This window comes from Lampetra planeri, chromosome 50, assembly GCF_965212315.1.
Source record: "Lampetra planeri chromosome 50, kcLamPlan1.2.h2, whole genome shotgun sequence".
Taxonomy (NCBI): Eukaryota; Metazoa; Chordata; class Hyperoartia; order Petromyzontiformes; family Petromyzontidae; genus Lampetra; species Lampetra planeri.
The window spans coordinates 2,058,280-2,074,913 of NC_136156.1; the positions used below are offsets into that span (position 1 = coordinate 2,058,280).

The 16,634-nt window shown below is 46.2% G+C and overlaps 1 protein-coding gene across 6 annotated transcripts in view; it reads right to left on the reverse strand.

Moving 5' to 3' along the window:
• The window catches only part of LOC144734286 (dystrophin-like), a 636,663-nt gene that overhangs the window by 389,084 nt on the left and 230,945 nt on the right, over positions 1 to 16,634 (reverse strand). For all 6 annotated transcript variants that reach the window (XM_078616432.1, XM_078616429.1, XM_078616430.1 and 3 more), the window contains 2 exons: positions 6,859 to 7,071; positions 2,853 to 3,034 (listed from right to left, as the gene is read on the reverse strand). In XM_078616432.1, coding sequence (XP_078472558.1) covers positions 2,853 to 3,034; positions 6,859 to 7,071 — 395 coding nt within the window. The remainder of the gene's footprint in view (positions 1 to 2,852; positions 3,035 to 6,858; positions 7,072 to 16,634) is intronic.

Sequence of the window (16,634 nt, forward strand, 5' to 3'; positions counted from 1 at the left end):
GCATGTTTGATTCACGTGCTTGCAGATGATAATGGTCCTGTTGAAGACACTCGGCACAAACATTTCCCGAGGAGGGGGAAGCAATCTCATTTTCTCGTGCATTTCGAACATAGAATTCCCTTGGCTGTTGTGTCGTCAGGTGTCGTTCCTTTGTCATGTGGCGCCTGCTCGCCTTGGAAATCTTCACACGTCGGCGAGGGGGGTCGAAAGCAAAACATTACGGGGCGATTTAATTGTCGATACTTAATCTAGCTGGATTACTTACAATGAATCGCATTGCGGATGGCACGGTGATGAACAAACCCTGTACCTGAAGACTGAGTAAACCTTTTATAGATTTCAAATCGTACAGACAACACGGAAACAAGACCATCGGGTACGGCCTGATGAGACCGTCATGGAGAAGTGATGCTTGTGAGGAGCGCCTGAAGCGATAGCAGCATCACAAGGAGGTCAGGCGGCCATCCCCGACGCCTGGCTACCTTTGTTTTCCAAATGCTGATCATGATACACCACGGTTGGTTCTTGTGTTTTGTTTTTTCCGGGTGCACGCAATGCCGAAACATCTATAATGTCACAGGTAAAGGTCGACTTAGCTTTGTGAGTGACCAAAAAAAACATACTCTCCCATTCGAGGCAAGATAAAGAGTTGGGCGAATACAAACATATTTTCGGGACGTTTTTAATCCACTGCTGGATGAAGGCATTTCAACACGGTGTTAGTTATGTGGGTTGTATGACCATACATCACCATGCTGGTCCATCTGGGTTGGTGAAAAGGGTGGCTGGAGGTGGGAGTGTTGAACCGGCTCAGGTATCACTCGCCACTGACCACTGCTGTGAGCCGTGCTAGGAATTGAACTCAGGTTGCCAGGTTCATTGTGGAGTGCGCTAACCACTGTGCTACTGTTCAACCCTATTTTTTTTTACTATGATTATTCTTGGGTTCTTTCGGTAAAGTCACATAGATAGAAAAAAAAAGTGAGCATACTGGCAGTCTATAATGTAGACTTAATCTGGTTCATTCAGTAATAAAAAATAAACACAAAAACCACGACGTTTCAATCGCAACACAAGCGTTCGTCATCAAGAAAAGAAGGGTTAGCCTCTAAAGGCAAACTTTTATAAAGGTTTAGAGATGGGCGTAGCCCAAGTGTGTCAGCAGCATGGGCGGGGCACCTAATGTTAATATGGGAGGAAGCAACGACAACGCAGTGGGTCTACACCAATCAAAGGGCTGCCAGACAATCATTGTACCGAGCTCCACACACCCACACTGCTGACGGTGAAGGTTGACAAGAAAACACAAATCAAGTCATGACCCAAAGTGATTGATGACATCTTTCCAATGACTGCTGAGTTTGTAACCATCCTCTCGATTGAAATTGTGTCTGTATATATGGATGGCTTCATGAACAAATCTTTGTTGATAGCCAGTAGGCTTGCAAAGTACCATCGTCTTAGAGAAATCTAATTCGTGTGAGCCAGCCGCATTAAAATAATGATCAGCCACGGCAGAAGTATTGGTCCTACCGTGTTTCAAATCTGCCTTGTGCTCACGGACACGGTCCGAGACATGTCGTTTAGTTTCCCCAATGTAACTGCTGGCCGCAGGTACAGCTTAGTTTTTAGACGCCGGGATATTGCATTTCAGGAATCTTGTCCTTCACAGATGGGAGCAGATCACAAATTTTATGCACTGTGTTAAATCAGACCTGGATTTTGTGTTTGTTCATGATTTGGGAAATCTTTTGGTTACCCATGCTATGTTTGGCAAGGTTATGGATTTGATTGGATCCTCAGATTTTTTTTTATTTCTATCTACGTGACTTTACCAAAAGAACCAAAGAATATGAATTCCTGCAGTCACGAAAGTTTTAAGTTCAAATTAATTATAGGTATTGCGAATAAAAATGAGAAATCATCAATGAAACAGGCCAAACATCCCCATGCAGGACCCTCCAGCAAAAGAGTCTAAGACTCAGTGAGACTTGCCTAGGTAAACAAAAAACAATAATTTGGTAGTAATTTAAATTATGTCGGTGTGAGCATCAGTTCCTGTTTCGATAATAATTGTGTTTCCTTCGCGATTGCATTAACACAAATACAGCGAAAATGTATACTCTGTACATAATGCAATAAACATGATTATTCTGAGCAATGTTTGCTGTTGGCTAGATTGACTTCCAACCTCATTAAGAGTAAATATATAGTGCTTTAGCCTAATCTCCCTCTCTCTGTCCAGCATTTTGTAATTATTCAACAAGCACCACAGGCAGCTGGCATCAATCCAAAACGACGGTTAGGGGAGCACAATTAGTTTTTCCTCAATTGCATAAGAAACCTTTCATTTTCTTAATTCGCCAATTGCAAAAAATATTCACCAAAGCTCTGCCACGTAATGCGATCTCTAGAAAATAACAAAGCGTCATACGAAGCAGGCCGCAGCCTCTGAGGGCGCTCGCGTGGACGCGCGCACACGGCAACGATCCCAGAAGCTAAGCGGGGATTAAGCCTGGGTGACTCTTGCATGGGCGACCACAACGGATAGCACGTATTAAAGGATGTGGGGCTATGTTCTGGGCATAAGGAAGAACACTGTGTGTTTAGTTTGTTGTCCTTCCCCCTCGCACCTCCGATAAGCACGGTCGGTGACGTACGGTGCGCGAAAGAAGTTCCCACAGCTATGCACCACGTCTTCACGAACCCGCGATGTCGAGCGTTGTGAACCGCGGTCGAAACATCATCACAAACCGCATTGCGTTGGGAGGCCCCCGTTCAGCAGCAGATCGACAAGGGGCTGTACGCACACGCGCACACGCGCACACACACACACACGCGCGAGGACTCACCGCGACTGGCGGTCCATGCTGGCGACGCGGAGGCTCTCCCAGCGTGAGTTCAACAGGTTCATCTGCTCGCGCACCTCGCTCTCCTCGTCCTCGCCCAGCTTGCCCTCGGCCAGCAGCTGGTTGCCCGCGTGCAGCACGTTACCCACGCTGCTCTGGTGCGACGTCAGCTCCAGCATGAAGCCCTGGGCACGCGCGGAGGGCGGGCGGGCAGGCGCCGAGGATTAATGCGTGGGGAGTGGAGGGCCCGCGTCCGTTCGGGTTACATTGATGCACCGCGCGTAGAGAAACCGCATCAACCGTAATTCTTTTAAACGCAATAACACCTCCGCTCGCACATTGTACACGCCACTGTTGGCAGAAGGGACGCCACCCGACGGGCCTCTAGAGAGCTGTTTCGATGGTTATTTTGGCCTACTCTTCCACGCTGGTGAGACTTTTTTGCAATGGGCTGGAGTGCACTCGCACTTTGCCCCACTGCGAGTGATCAGCCGATAGCCTAACTATGGTGTTGTACCCATTCATACCGATGGGTGGAGAGAGGCTGGGGGTATTTAAGAAACTCGTACCTCTGGATTGGAAGTCCAGTGTGCTAACCGTTGCAGCACGGCAGCATAACGTTGCAAAAATAAATATAAACGTGCAAGACAAGAACACTAATTCCAATCTCTTTGTCAATTCACTGCTGGATGAATGCCTCCCTGTGCCGTGTGGGTCACCAGGGTTGTCGGGATACACTTCGCCATACTGGTCAGCGAGGACTCGTGAAGGGCTGACCAAGAACCGGATAAGATAATCTCTTGCCACTAACGTTAGCCGTGACCGGGAATGGGACTTACGTCTCCGTCACAGCTCAACCCGCATATCACACACATGACCTATGTGCATGACTTACAAACATTACTCAAACCATCCTCTCCTGCCATGTATAAGCCTCTCTCCATGTTAAACCTCAACAAAAAGATCGGTCGGTCACAATGTCGAAATGTCCCTTTCCTCTCGGGGACACGAAGAGAAATCCCTGGTATCATTATGAATTCAAATAATCACATGCAGTAATCACACTGCATTACATAATACAATGTTAACTCATGAAACATGTAACATTGACGCATTCAACCACCCATACTTATAGAGTATTACCAAATGTACTTTAAATACACATTCATAACACAATACATGAAAGTCGATATATTACAGGACAAACATTTAATAGACAATGCGCACGTTGGTGATGTTTTTTTCAGGGCAGTATATAACGCGAGGCAAACGCGCACTCAGCACTTAACAGACATAACAAAATAAAATACTTCATGGTGCGCAATAAATATTTATATAAAACACATGAACAACTTCTAAACATAAAAAATGCATAGCGTGCAAAGTACCCAATTTATGCAGAAATACGTGTGAATAAAAAGAACACTTTTACTGAAGGGGTAATTTAAGCCTGCTACATATACCGAGAACACAGCTCAAGCGAAACTATAACCATTTGCATACAATGTTCATTCTAATTTGCAATCTTCCAAATTTAATCACATTGCTAATGTTTTGTTTAACAACTCTCACCAGGGGTGCCTTAATAATGTGGCTCCTCACCAATTTCTCACGATTAGAGAAATAAAACGAGGTGGGGGCGGGTGGGCGGGGGGGGGCATTGAATTGACACCACAAATCAGTGGCATTGGGGCAAGGAGGGAGTCATGAACCGCAGCCTTTGGTTTCAAAGCATCATCACCAGTCGGCGTCGTTAGGTGCCAAACGACGCCAACTAGGCCCATCGCGAAGGGGGCCTGTTTTCACGCCGTGGTGCCGGACTAACCGGACATTTGAAAAATACGAAGAGGTCACCTCCAGCGCTTTAACCTCGCACAACCACTGGAACCAAAAGGGATTTGTTGAGATGGCCTTTAGAACATGCCGCTGAGAAAAGTGTACCGCAGTCTTCCGCTTTGCCACTGCGCAAGAGAACGATCTGCAATGAGCCCCCACCACCATCACCACCACCACCACCGCCAAACCACCAACCACGCCGACACCCTTAGAGGACAACGCCATTACTCTAAATCGTTGGGTAATGGAGGCCAGCAGGGTGCTGAGCAAAAACGGATGAACACCGAAGAGCAGGAGCCATGGGACACCGTCTTGATGGAATGGAGGAATAGAATAGGTGTGATTGCCGACTAAGTTGGGGGGGCGAGGGAGGGTGGGGAGGCGGTGACACAGGGAGACGGTCGACATGTTATGCCGACACGGTCGGCGCATCCCGCGCAGTTCGCGCGGGCGGCCAAGGCGTGTCGGAGCGGGGACGAGCGTCGCCAAATCGTTCCCTCGTTTCAATCCCCAGTTGGCCGCAACAATTAAGGTCGCGTCGCGGTCGACGTTACTGCCGTGGGATGCGCGCCACTCCCCCGGGTGTTGGTCGCGCTCTTTGGGGGTTACAGGCCTACGCCGTGTTGGTTTGACGATTCGGGAAAAAAAGTAACCTGACGGAAAAGTCCGACGACGATTAAATTGCAGTATAAAAGGCAATGGGTAAAGGTGCAGGCGTGCAATTGCTTGCTCACGCCATTGCCGGCGGAAGGGCCTCCACTAGAGGCAGCTTTTACGAGCCTCGAATGGGTACCTGTGTAAACATCGCCACGACGGAGACAAAGGCGGCCGAGCGTGGTGCAGGCCACCCTCGTGTGCCGTGCCGGCCTTCATAGGTGCTACTCGCGAACAGCAATCGCCCAAACAGTCTGCTAAGGCTATGCGGGGGATCTATTTATTTGCCTTTTCTGCAGCAGGATGCACCCCAGTGACATTTAACATTGGGCGACAGAGGCCGTGGGCAATGCCCGCTAGCAGAGATTATTGCCGCGTTTAGTCTGCCGCTGCTGCCGCATCACACGTTAGTGGGGGGGCGGTCCAAGTCGAACTGCCAGTGGATAATCCGCTTTGCCATCTCAGGAACTCGGCATCAATCACAAGGCTCAATGGCGGTGTCAAAAACGGGGCCACTGTCTAAGTTGCTTCCAAATGCCGGTTAATGCGGCTTCACGCTTAGAGGCGGCACTCACGCACAAAGTGAATGGCGCGTCGGGAAGAAGAGCGCTCGTGAAAGGCCGCCACAAACTTCGCAACCGTTTTTGCGGTTGCCCTGTACGACTCTCTGACGCGCTTCCGGATCGCGCGCTCCTGAAGCGGCGCTGCCATGCATCACGCACATCGGAAGAGGCAAACTTCCCAAACACTGAAGCGCGTTAGTGCTTCTCGCGAGCGACCTACGGACGGCCGGCACGGCACACGAGGAGGTCGGTGGCCAGCATCACGCTCGGCTGCCTTTGTTTCCACCAGTGGCGATGTTCACACACTGCACTGGGTACTCATTTGAGGCTGAGTCGACCTAGGGAAGGCCAAGGACCGGTTAAGATAATCCTCACTGGGGTTGGCCGTGAGCACGGCTCGAATACAGGGTCGCTGGGTGCGTAGCGCTGCACGCTGACCGCTGCACTGCCGCTACCCCTACACGCATGCACAAAAACAAAGATCCCCCGTATAGTCTATAGACCGCTAGGGTAAGTGCTGTTAGCGAGCACCGATGCAGGCCGGCACGGAACGTATGAATGTATGTATGTGTGTTGAACATATTTTGCACCACATGTAGCCCGCAGTGGTAATCAGAGGTGTAGAGGAAGGAAAATAAACTAAACACAAAAAACAGTTCTATAGAAATGAGGTTTCAATCTAGATGATTTAAAATTGCATAGCTCCAGTGGCTTCCTAACATCGGAAGGAAGAGCGTTCCAGACGACCACAGAAGCGCATTTGAAAGCACGCAATGCGGTTAACCGTTTGTGTTCGATGGCCAGCCAAAAGCCGCTGCAAGGATGACTGGAATTCGCGTGATGGTTAACGCCCCTTGACGACATCGCCAAGGTACACGCCACACCAGGTGCTCATTTGAGACCGAGTCGCACGCGCAGATGTGCAGACGCACACACGCACGCACACACACACACACCTCGTGCGCGTGGAACTGCTCCTTGACCTCCTCGACGTCGGCCGAGATGTCGGGCTGGCCCTGCAGGGTGTCCTCGGCGGAGAGCAGCCAGGTGAGCACCTCCTCCAGGGCGCCCTGGTAGCTCTCGAGGTCCACCTCTCCCTCCAGCTCCGTGATGGTGCTGGGCGTCTCGGGCCGCGAGCTCGTGTTCTCCTCCTCCTCTGACGTCACCATCTGCACCTCGCGGCGGCGCGGCGAGCAAAACGGCGAGAGGGTTAAAGGTGCGGAAATAACGACGGCGGTAAGAGAGGGGGTGGAGCGGGCTGGTGGGGAGGGGGGGAATAAACTCGAAAACAAAACAGCGAAAAGTGAAAATGCATAGGTGCGATCGCGGCTGTGCCGTACAGCTCTCCGGCGTGTTTGCGAGATTGTGCTGGCGTGCTTAATCGAAATGATGTCCGACGTTTCGCTCCGCATGCTGGGTTGGAGCTTCTTCATAAACTGAATTCATGTTCTGTCAGGAACCGAATTCAATCATCTCCCCTTCATGGCCCATCGGTATCGTGCCAGGATACACAACCATATTTGCGGCAGCATCGATGTCTCAAGCGCATCGCGAGCAGGCCAGCTCAATAACATCTCCGCCGAATCCCAGCCTCACCCTGAGCATCGGCTCCTTGAAGCACGCCACGTATAGAGCCTCACTCGGGCCGCCATCAAAACCTTGACAATGTCAGGCAAGGCAACTGTCATTTGGCATCATTTACCCGCATGGCCCGGTAAAAAAAGAAAAAATGACCAAAGAAGTTTAAATGAAAATCGCAATTGAGAATGTGTGCCAAATTTTTAAATGACAAAACATGAATGATAAAGATCAAGAAGAAGCTAGTCCTGATGTTTTTTTTGTGTCAGGGTTTTACATTTGAATTGCATCAGCAGTCTTCGTATCTTTATTGTGGTTTCACTGAAGGGAGAGTACCATGGAGGTGACGAGAGCACATCTTTGGCCTGGACGAGCAACTTAATCCCCTACACAAAATCACACGGGCTGTAAACCTGGCTTCGAGTCGTGATTCGGAGTCTGCTGAACAGCGAGCAGCGTTCACAAGCAGGTGTAACAGTCTCTTTAAAAATCAGTGTTTGGCAGGACATCCTGAATTTTACAAGAGACCACTCGCCACTGCGGCAGTCGGCGTGTGCGACACTTAAATCATTGCAGCCCACATCAACGCGATGTAGAAAATTCCACAAGGATTCTATTAATACAAATTTACAAAGAACAATAGCAACTTTTTTTTAAATATGTGCTTGAGTAGGCAAAACATTACATTGTTGCAATGCTTAGTGTCGGTGTTGTCTTGTTAATTTTAAGTGCTACTCAGGGATGAATGGTTCACAATGGCCAAACAAAATAAGGTCACGGTGGTTTGATCATGGGTTCAAGTGAGCAGAAAGCCTTTAGAGCTTAAGCCTCTTATTCTTTTGGACTTCCACAGAGACCTCAACCGTTCTGATTCCCCTTTTCCCATTCTCTGTGCTATCCAAAGACCCCTGAGCACAGAGCCTGATCGTTAAACTCCCGGGCTGAAGCAAATTCGTTTCATTGAGGGAATTGGATTGTGCTAAGTCAAAGACCAAGCCTTGCCCACTGCACCCCAAGTGAATGAGCTATTCCTGACTCCGGAATACCAGAGCGTTACGCGAGCAGATCTAGTGTACGATACACGGCGCTTACGTGCCAATATGACATCCACCAGTTATCCTCCAAGCCAGACACTGACCAACACAGATCAAGTAAATCGTGACTCTAAGCCGACAATTTTATTTTGCATTTGAGGACAAGAGTTCCGATGAACGTGTATATTAAAAGGGAAGTTACATATACAAGTTAGTGGCATGGAAAACAAGCCCAAGTATATGTTTTGTTTTCCTGATCAATGCAGTTCCTGGTAAGCAGCAAGTGTTGAAAGAAAACATCTCATGGATAACATGAAGCCACGTCATTGGAACAACTTACGAGGGATGAGAGATCACATGAATTACGGAGTGGAGACAAAAAGGGAAAATAAGCAGAGGATGGACAGCGGAAGACACGGCAACGGAGAGATAATAAGTAATATTTAAAAATACTTTTTTTTAAACACGCTTTAACGAAATGTACCGTACTCGTAATGGCAGAACTGCACAAATCCACGAAGTGGCCGCAAAGCTTGCCATAACGTAAGGGGCCGTGGTGATTTACAGCCAACGTGAGTTGAGCGTGGACAATAGACCCAAGCTGAAACATAACATATAAAAAAGAATGTTTAAAAAATATGTTTTTTAAAATAGAATATAGTAGTCATCAGTATGACATAAGTGTACTAAGTTTGCAATCGATACCACATTGGGAAGTGGGTTAAAATTGAGTTACAAGATTGGAGGATACGACAACAACAACAGAGTGAGTTAAATAAAAGCGTGTAAAAAGCAAAGAGTTTCGAGGCCACTATTGGACACGAACAACTAAATAAAGGAAGATATAGAAGGAAAATTCGTGGAGGTCCTTTGCCCAAGAGTGTAAAGTTACAGGCTAACAACAAAAACAACAACTGAGTATGTATGCCTCCATATACCTGCGCTGAACTCACTGGTCTAACTTATTCACTTGCTCCTAAAGTTAGAAACGTAGCACACGCAAGAATCGCTCTGTTGACTGTCTGGGCCACAGAGCTTCCTCTTACCAAGCACCATATGATTGGAACTCGTCAAATTTAAATATCAAACTGAGTACCTCTTTTCTGTGCACTTAGTTTTACACCTTTTATAAAACGGCGCAGAACGCTTTGCGCGTAGGTGCGATGGTCAGAAAATGGCACCACAAATCTGGAGAATGGTAGTGCAGCGGTAAGCGCGTTGCGGTACGAACCCGGTGACCCGAGTTCGATTCCCGGTCACGGCCAACATCAGTAACGATTATCTGAATCGGTCCTGGGCCTCCCCAAGGTCGACTCAGCCTAAAATGAGTACCTGGTGCAGTGTGTAAACATAGGCAATGGGGAGAGCGTGGTGCTAGTCACCCACTCCCTCGTGTGCCGTGCCGGCCTTAGTAGGTGCTCGCTAACAGCACTTGCCCCAACAGTCTGTAAAGGCTATATGGGGGATCTTTGTCTTTGTATCTTGGTCTATAAAATTGCACCACAAATCTGACAAACCTGAAATTGATTCCAGGCCACGGATAATATCGGTGGCAAGCAATATCTCAACTGGTTCTGGGTCACCCACTTCAGCAACCCACGCTGACCAGCATGGTGAAGTATGGTCAAAAAACTCCCGTGAACCGACACTGCATGGGGAGGCCATTATCCAGCAGTGGATTGACACATATCTGTGATGTATTATTATTTGTACCATGTTTTAAGTTTGTTTAGTTTTTTTGTAATCTTGTATTCACGACATATACAATGATCATTTACTGTGGTGTGCAATATTAATTATATAAACTATGGATTCAACTAAACTATGTTGATTTTAACAGGTAAGGACCACGAAGCAATATCGCTGTTTTTCAAAATTGACAAATGATAACTCAACAAAGTGGCCTATCACGTGGAAATGTATCGCAGCCAAATACTCTCAAAGGCATGATTCTACATGTGGAGAGAAAAACCAGAGAACCTGGAGAAAAAAATGCGTGACCACTGGGAGAGAGACACGCAAACTCCAACTATACAGCAGGCGTGAGGATCAGGATTGAACCCATGACCTCCTGTATACCAGGCGAGGTAGTTAACATGTCACCATGGCACCCTAACCATTACACCACGGCTGCATCCATTGGCAAAATATAAGCTGGGAAAAGGTCACTGGAGTCTTCCTTGTTGTTGAGCTTGCAACGTTAGTCAGTAACTTATTTTTGGCAAGATTACCGATTCCATACTTCTAGCTGTACATTTTTCGCGAGTCTGGGTGACAGGGGATTTAAAACAACCGCTGTGATAATAGTAACCACATGAGTAACGTTGTGTATGCTCCTAAGTAGGTGTTGGGTTTTTTACCTCAACATTTCGCAACTTTTAATAATCTATAAATTGCCTTCATTTAATCTCATCTGTAAATCCAGATTAAAACGATAAATCAACCTTATGGCGGGACCCCATGGTTCCGAATAAACGGAAGTAAAAATCTAAATGTATTTATTTATTTATTTGTGGCAACTCCGTCCCACCGCGCACATGAACGCCGCGACCCGCATGGCGCGGATCATTCTGTTGTCGTGTCGTCCGACGAATGCGCAGAAGAGCTGAACAAGCGAATTCACTCCATGCTCGGGTATGGGCACGTTGATTCTAAATGTGGAGGACGCGGAGAAAAATCCACTCAACCACAGAGAGAACATACAAACTCCAAATATACATGCGTCGGGGTCGGGATCAAACCCACGACCTCCTGCAAACCAGGAGAGGTAGTTAACATCTCAACACCATGGAATCCTATATCTACGTTGGTACATGTACAGTATATATATTTCTGTACCAACCTTGTAACTTTTACGTGGAACTCATAAATCACTGCCATCAACCGCAACAGAACATTAACAGGCCGATGTGAACATCTACTTCCCGGATGACAAATTAAAGGCGAGCCACGGTGCAATTGTGGCCATATCGTGAACCGCAGCGGTCTGCACTTCTGCTTTCAACGGAGGAGTCGCCAAATGACACAAACTCTCTCCAGGAGCCCTCTTGTGTCTAGCTGACCTCAACATCGGCATTTATCTCCTGAACGTATCGCCTTCATACGCAGGAATAGAACTGAAATCTTCGTAGGACCCCCTTGGAAATTAGTTGTGCATCTGTAAGACTTATTCCGGCGATATTATTGTGAGCACTGTAGAATTAATCATCGGTAAACCAATTATATTTGGCCAAATAATAGTGTGGAATTCCACCTTTGTGGAAGCAATGGTAGAAGCTCTACATCCTTGTGCCAGGAAGTTAATCTCTCCGCACGACAACCTAAACTGGTGGTACTAATCTTGATTTGAAGCTTTCGCCACTGCAGGAATCCATACTCTTTGGTTCTTTCGGTAAAGTCACGTAGGTAGAAAAATAATAGATCACGACGTTTTGATCGCAACACAAGCAATCGTCATCAGGTGATGACGACTGCTTGTGTTGCGATCAAAACGTCGTGATCTATTATTTTTCTACCTACGTGAATTTACCTAAAGAACCAAAGAGTATGGTGGTACTAAATTTATCAAGCGTGGAGAAATGATGGGCTGAGTCATCTCGCGACTGGAATTTGAATCCACAAATTTTCAATGGCGACTCAAGCGCTCGTCACTGTGCCATGTCGCCCGACTCGCCTCCCTCTGCGGTCAATATAACAAAAATTAAAAATCGAATGAATGTGTGGGGTTTGCGTTCACCCTCGTTTCGCTCATTATTATCCAGCAGCCAGCAGCCAGTAGTGGAGAGATCACGGCAGGAATGCCCTCCACAGTGAAAATCACGCGGCAAAACACAGAGCAACACAATCCCGAGCTAATTTGCGAAACAATTATCACAGCAGGTAGCCACGTGAATATAAGCAGGTGTTATGTACTTGTGAAGAACACAAACTCAAAAGTTGTGCCAAGCAGCAGGGACAAATGCGTGCACACATTCGACAACACACTTGGAGTCAAAGACTTCATTATGACCGGAAGAAAAGTCAGTGAGATTGAGTGGGGGGGACCCGTCACGAGAAAGCGTGATGGACCGTGGTGGGTGAAAATAACAAATGAGTGGAAGTCAAAGGAGGGGGGATGTGCCCAGAGAAGCATCTATCCAGGAGATGGGGTGATTAGGTGGATTTTAATATCCATCATATATATGACAAGTGGCCAAGAGCTTTGAAAGGCCTCCATACACCACTGGATAAATCCAGGTTAATCGTGATAAATTATACTTGTGTAGCTTTCATTGATTGACACAGGATTATCAACCAACACTACGTTACAATCAGAAATCCATTTTGGATTGACGTAGCTACGTTTTTTGTGTGATTAACAACAATAAAATTGTGCACTGAGAAATAAAAAATAGAGTGCGCTCCATTCATGAGACCTACGTAAGCTGCAAGAGCGAGAGACAATCAGGAGCTGACAAGCTGAAATTGTGGACATAACTCTGCAAACGATGTCTCTGGTCAATCAATGACTACATGGGTAGACTTGTCTGTGTGTGTACGTGTGTGTACTCAGCCTCAAATGAGTACCTGGTGCGGTGTGTAAACATCGCCACTGGGGAGAGAAAGGCGGTCGGGCGTGGTGCTGGCCACCCACCCCCTCGTGTGTGCCATTCTGGCCTGCATAGGTGTTCACTAACAGCACTTGCCCCTACAGTCTGTTAAGACTATACGGGGGATATTTGTATGTGTGCGTACGTGTCTGTGTGTGTGTATGTGTGCGCCATGGTCGACGTACTGTGATATGATCCCGGCATCCCGAGATCGATGCCTGCCCACGGCCAACTTCAGTGGTGATTATCTTAGCCGGTTCTGGGCCTCTCCAGGGGTGACTCTCGGCCCTAAATGATTAACTAGAAGAGTATTTAAAAAATCAGCGTTGGAGATACAAAGGCAGCCCAAGGCGTAGTCTCTGGCCATTCGCCCCCATTGTGTGCCATGCCAGCCTTCTGCTCCAACCGTCTGTTGCAGGCTAGAGGGGGATGTTTGTCTTCGCTGCATGTGCAAGTACGTGTGCTTCAGCAAGTCCAGAACATTGCCTCTGTACGACTCGAGCAGGTGGAATCACCGCCTCCAACCGCTCTCTCATCGCGTTTGCCTTTCGTGAGCCTTGTGATAATACCCGACGCAAACTGTAACACTGAGCGCATATTAATATGCTGACCGGCGGGGAATGGAGAGAACATATTTTAAATTATTCAATCCAAATGTTAAGATTCTGTTCAGTTATATTAGCGGTGGGGGGGGGGGTTGGAGTTTAATAAGCAGCAGAGCCATCCCCTTAAGTGAGTTTTCTATCAAACATCAAAGCCACCCATGAACATCATACACACCGTTGGCCAAACACACGCTATGCCACATGTGCTTTTAGCCGCAGTTACTTCGAATAATATTCAGCAAAGCAGTAGCTTCTATGCCAAAACGACATCAACTCATAAATGCTCTCAAATAATTTTGTCCACTTTTCATCAGCAGCTCCCACGTAAAACAAATTATCGCTCATTTTGACTTTGGGTAATATTACGTAATGATATTATTCACCGACTGGCCTAATGTTTCCCGTTTTTTTTCAATTTGCATTTTAATGGAACTTGACAAAATAGTGTGACAATATGCACACAAGACTTCGGGAATAAAACCGTAATGATAGTCTCCAGATGATAAGACGCTCCAGAAAGGAAAATGTTGACTCAACTTGTGTCACGATGCACCTCAAACTTCCGCTTAACATTTCTCGGGGGGAAAAAAGTGCATCATATTGAATATGGCCACTTAAGATACCAAAAAAAAAATGTTGCAACGAAATACGAACACGAGGAATAATACTTTAAAAAAATTAATTTTACATTCAGCTTGGGCTGTAAGGCAAGCACAGATTCTGCTCGCTGCTTATGTATGCCCCCAAAAAGACACATGTTTCTGCGGGATGGTATGCAGCAATGAGAGGAATTGTCATCGGTGACCAATTCCCAAGGGTGGCATAACCACAACTCATTGCTACACACCCTGTAACAGTTTCGAGATTTACTTTCAACAGGCTCAATTAATCTCTGCTAATGCCCAATAAAAAATAGAAACTCTCAGACATTGACCAAAATAGTATATACCGCAAATATATTATGACACTCTTGGTTACATTTGGTTATATTTTTGCCATTTTCAATATACTTTCACGGATGGTAACGCTTCATTTCCTCTTTTATAAATGGGAGGGATGCGTGCAGGTCAAGATAATACATTGCAAGGGTAAATCAGTTGTAAAACGATTAGCACATTGCGCTAATAACCCATTGAACCCGCGTTTGCTTCCCGGCCATGATACTGGCGTGGCTAACTCCTGTAAATGATTCTTAATCATATATACACCCAGCTTAGTGCTGATGCATTTGTTACTGGGTTTACGTGGCTCCATGCTATCGCATGCCTTCATACATTATGCATATAGGCTGCTATTCATTTTCCCTTCAGTATATATATACACATTAACAATAATAGGGTCTCTGCATGCCATGTCAGTCACGGGGCTTGATAACCATACTTCACCAAGATGCTGAGAGTACAGGTTGGTAAGAACCGGGTCAGATGCCAGCCAACAATTATTTTAGCTGAGATCGGGAATCTAACTCAAATCCATGGGTGCAGAGCACAGTGTACAAACAGCTACACCATGGCAGTGAGTAACCAAGTCACAAATATTATTTGTTTGCATGTGTTATCTTGGATTACTTACAAAAAATGCATTCATGCTTTAAATTAAACGTATTTCAATAAACATGTTTTGAGCTGGCTTAACATCAGAATTAGTTTTTTAGACAAAGTATCCCATTTAAATATAATCCCATGAATTAAAGTAAAATGTGTGGGCATTGTATGAGTAACTGTTGTAGAATTTTATAGCTCACTGAATAAGAGCATATTGATAAACTAAGCTGGGTTTGTAAATGTCTATAACACTATGTAACACAATTTTTGTTCCTGGTGTAAAAGCCATAAGACAGAAAGTGAATGTATTATTTCTGTGTATACATTTGATGTACCGTACATCTGTCGTAAATTTGTTGATGGACTGGGCATACTCGACTTGGTATATTCCAACTGTTTAGAACCCCCCTGTGGTTAGACGCTCCGTTGGTTGAACCCATGACGTCACTTCCGGCCTGACAGTATAAATGGGAAGGCAGGGAGAATCGCCAGGCAGGAGCGAGTGGACACAGCCTCTGACCACCGCTGTAGGACAACGTTAAAACGTTATGCATAAAGTAGGTGGACAGGCGAAAACATAACTTTGGCAATAGCTCGTTTTGTGCAACTAAGCAATACATAAACAGCTTGATTTAAGACACGTCAAACACGCATCAGACTTAATGCTCCCAAATGTTCAGGCGTAGCTTATTTTTTGGTTCAAGGAAGCTGCGCCTACACCTGGGTAGTAAGTGTTATTGCATCTAGATTTGAAGCTTTCGTGACTGCAAGGATTCATACTCTTAGGTTTTTAACAAAAGAGAAGACAAGTGTTCTCTTTTAGCACCGCCCACCCCCCCCCAACACGTTCCATTCATTGGCTACCACATTCAGATAAGCCCCTCCCCCTTAACTTGTATTTAAGAGCTTGTCTCTTGGAATTTTGCCTCACTTGATACAGTAAATCTGGCTGTGACGGTCCCACCTGATGACGGAGACTTGTGTTGCCTCCGAAACGTGATTTATAATTTTATTTCTATTCATTTTTACCTACGTGACTTTACCGAAAACACCTAAGAGTATAGTGTTATTACAGGTAGGAACAACAGGTTCCACACTGCCCACCAGGGATTATTTGTCTGTCGTGCATATCTCCTATTGGTCTCCTATTGGGGCACGTGGTCGTGCAAGACCAGCCCCACCCCCTGTCGTGCAGGACGGAGGAACGCGTTTCGTAATCGCTTATGAAAAGTGATTTACAGTTTAATCGTAAATCTCAAAAACTGCTCGCTTCTAAATCTTTTGTAGTAATTGTTGTAGTACTTTAGTATAAATACATGTTAATTTTGATTCATATTGTTTTTTTCTGACTTTATGTGAACGAAAAGACACAAATTCGCCCG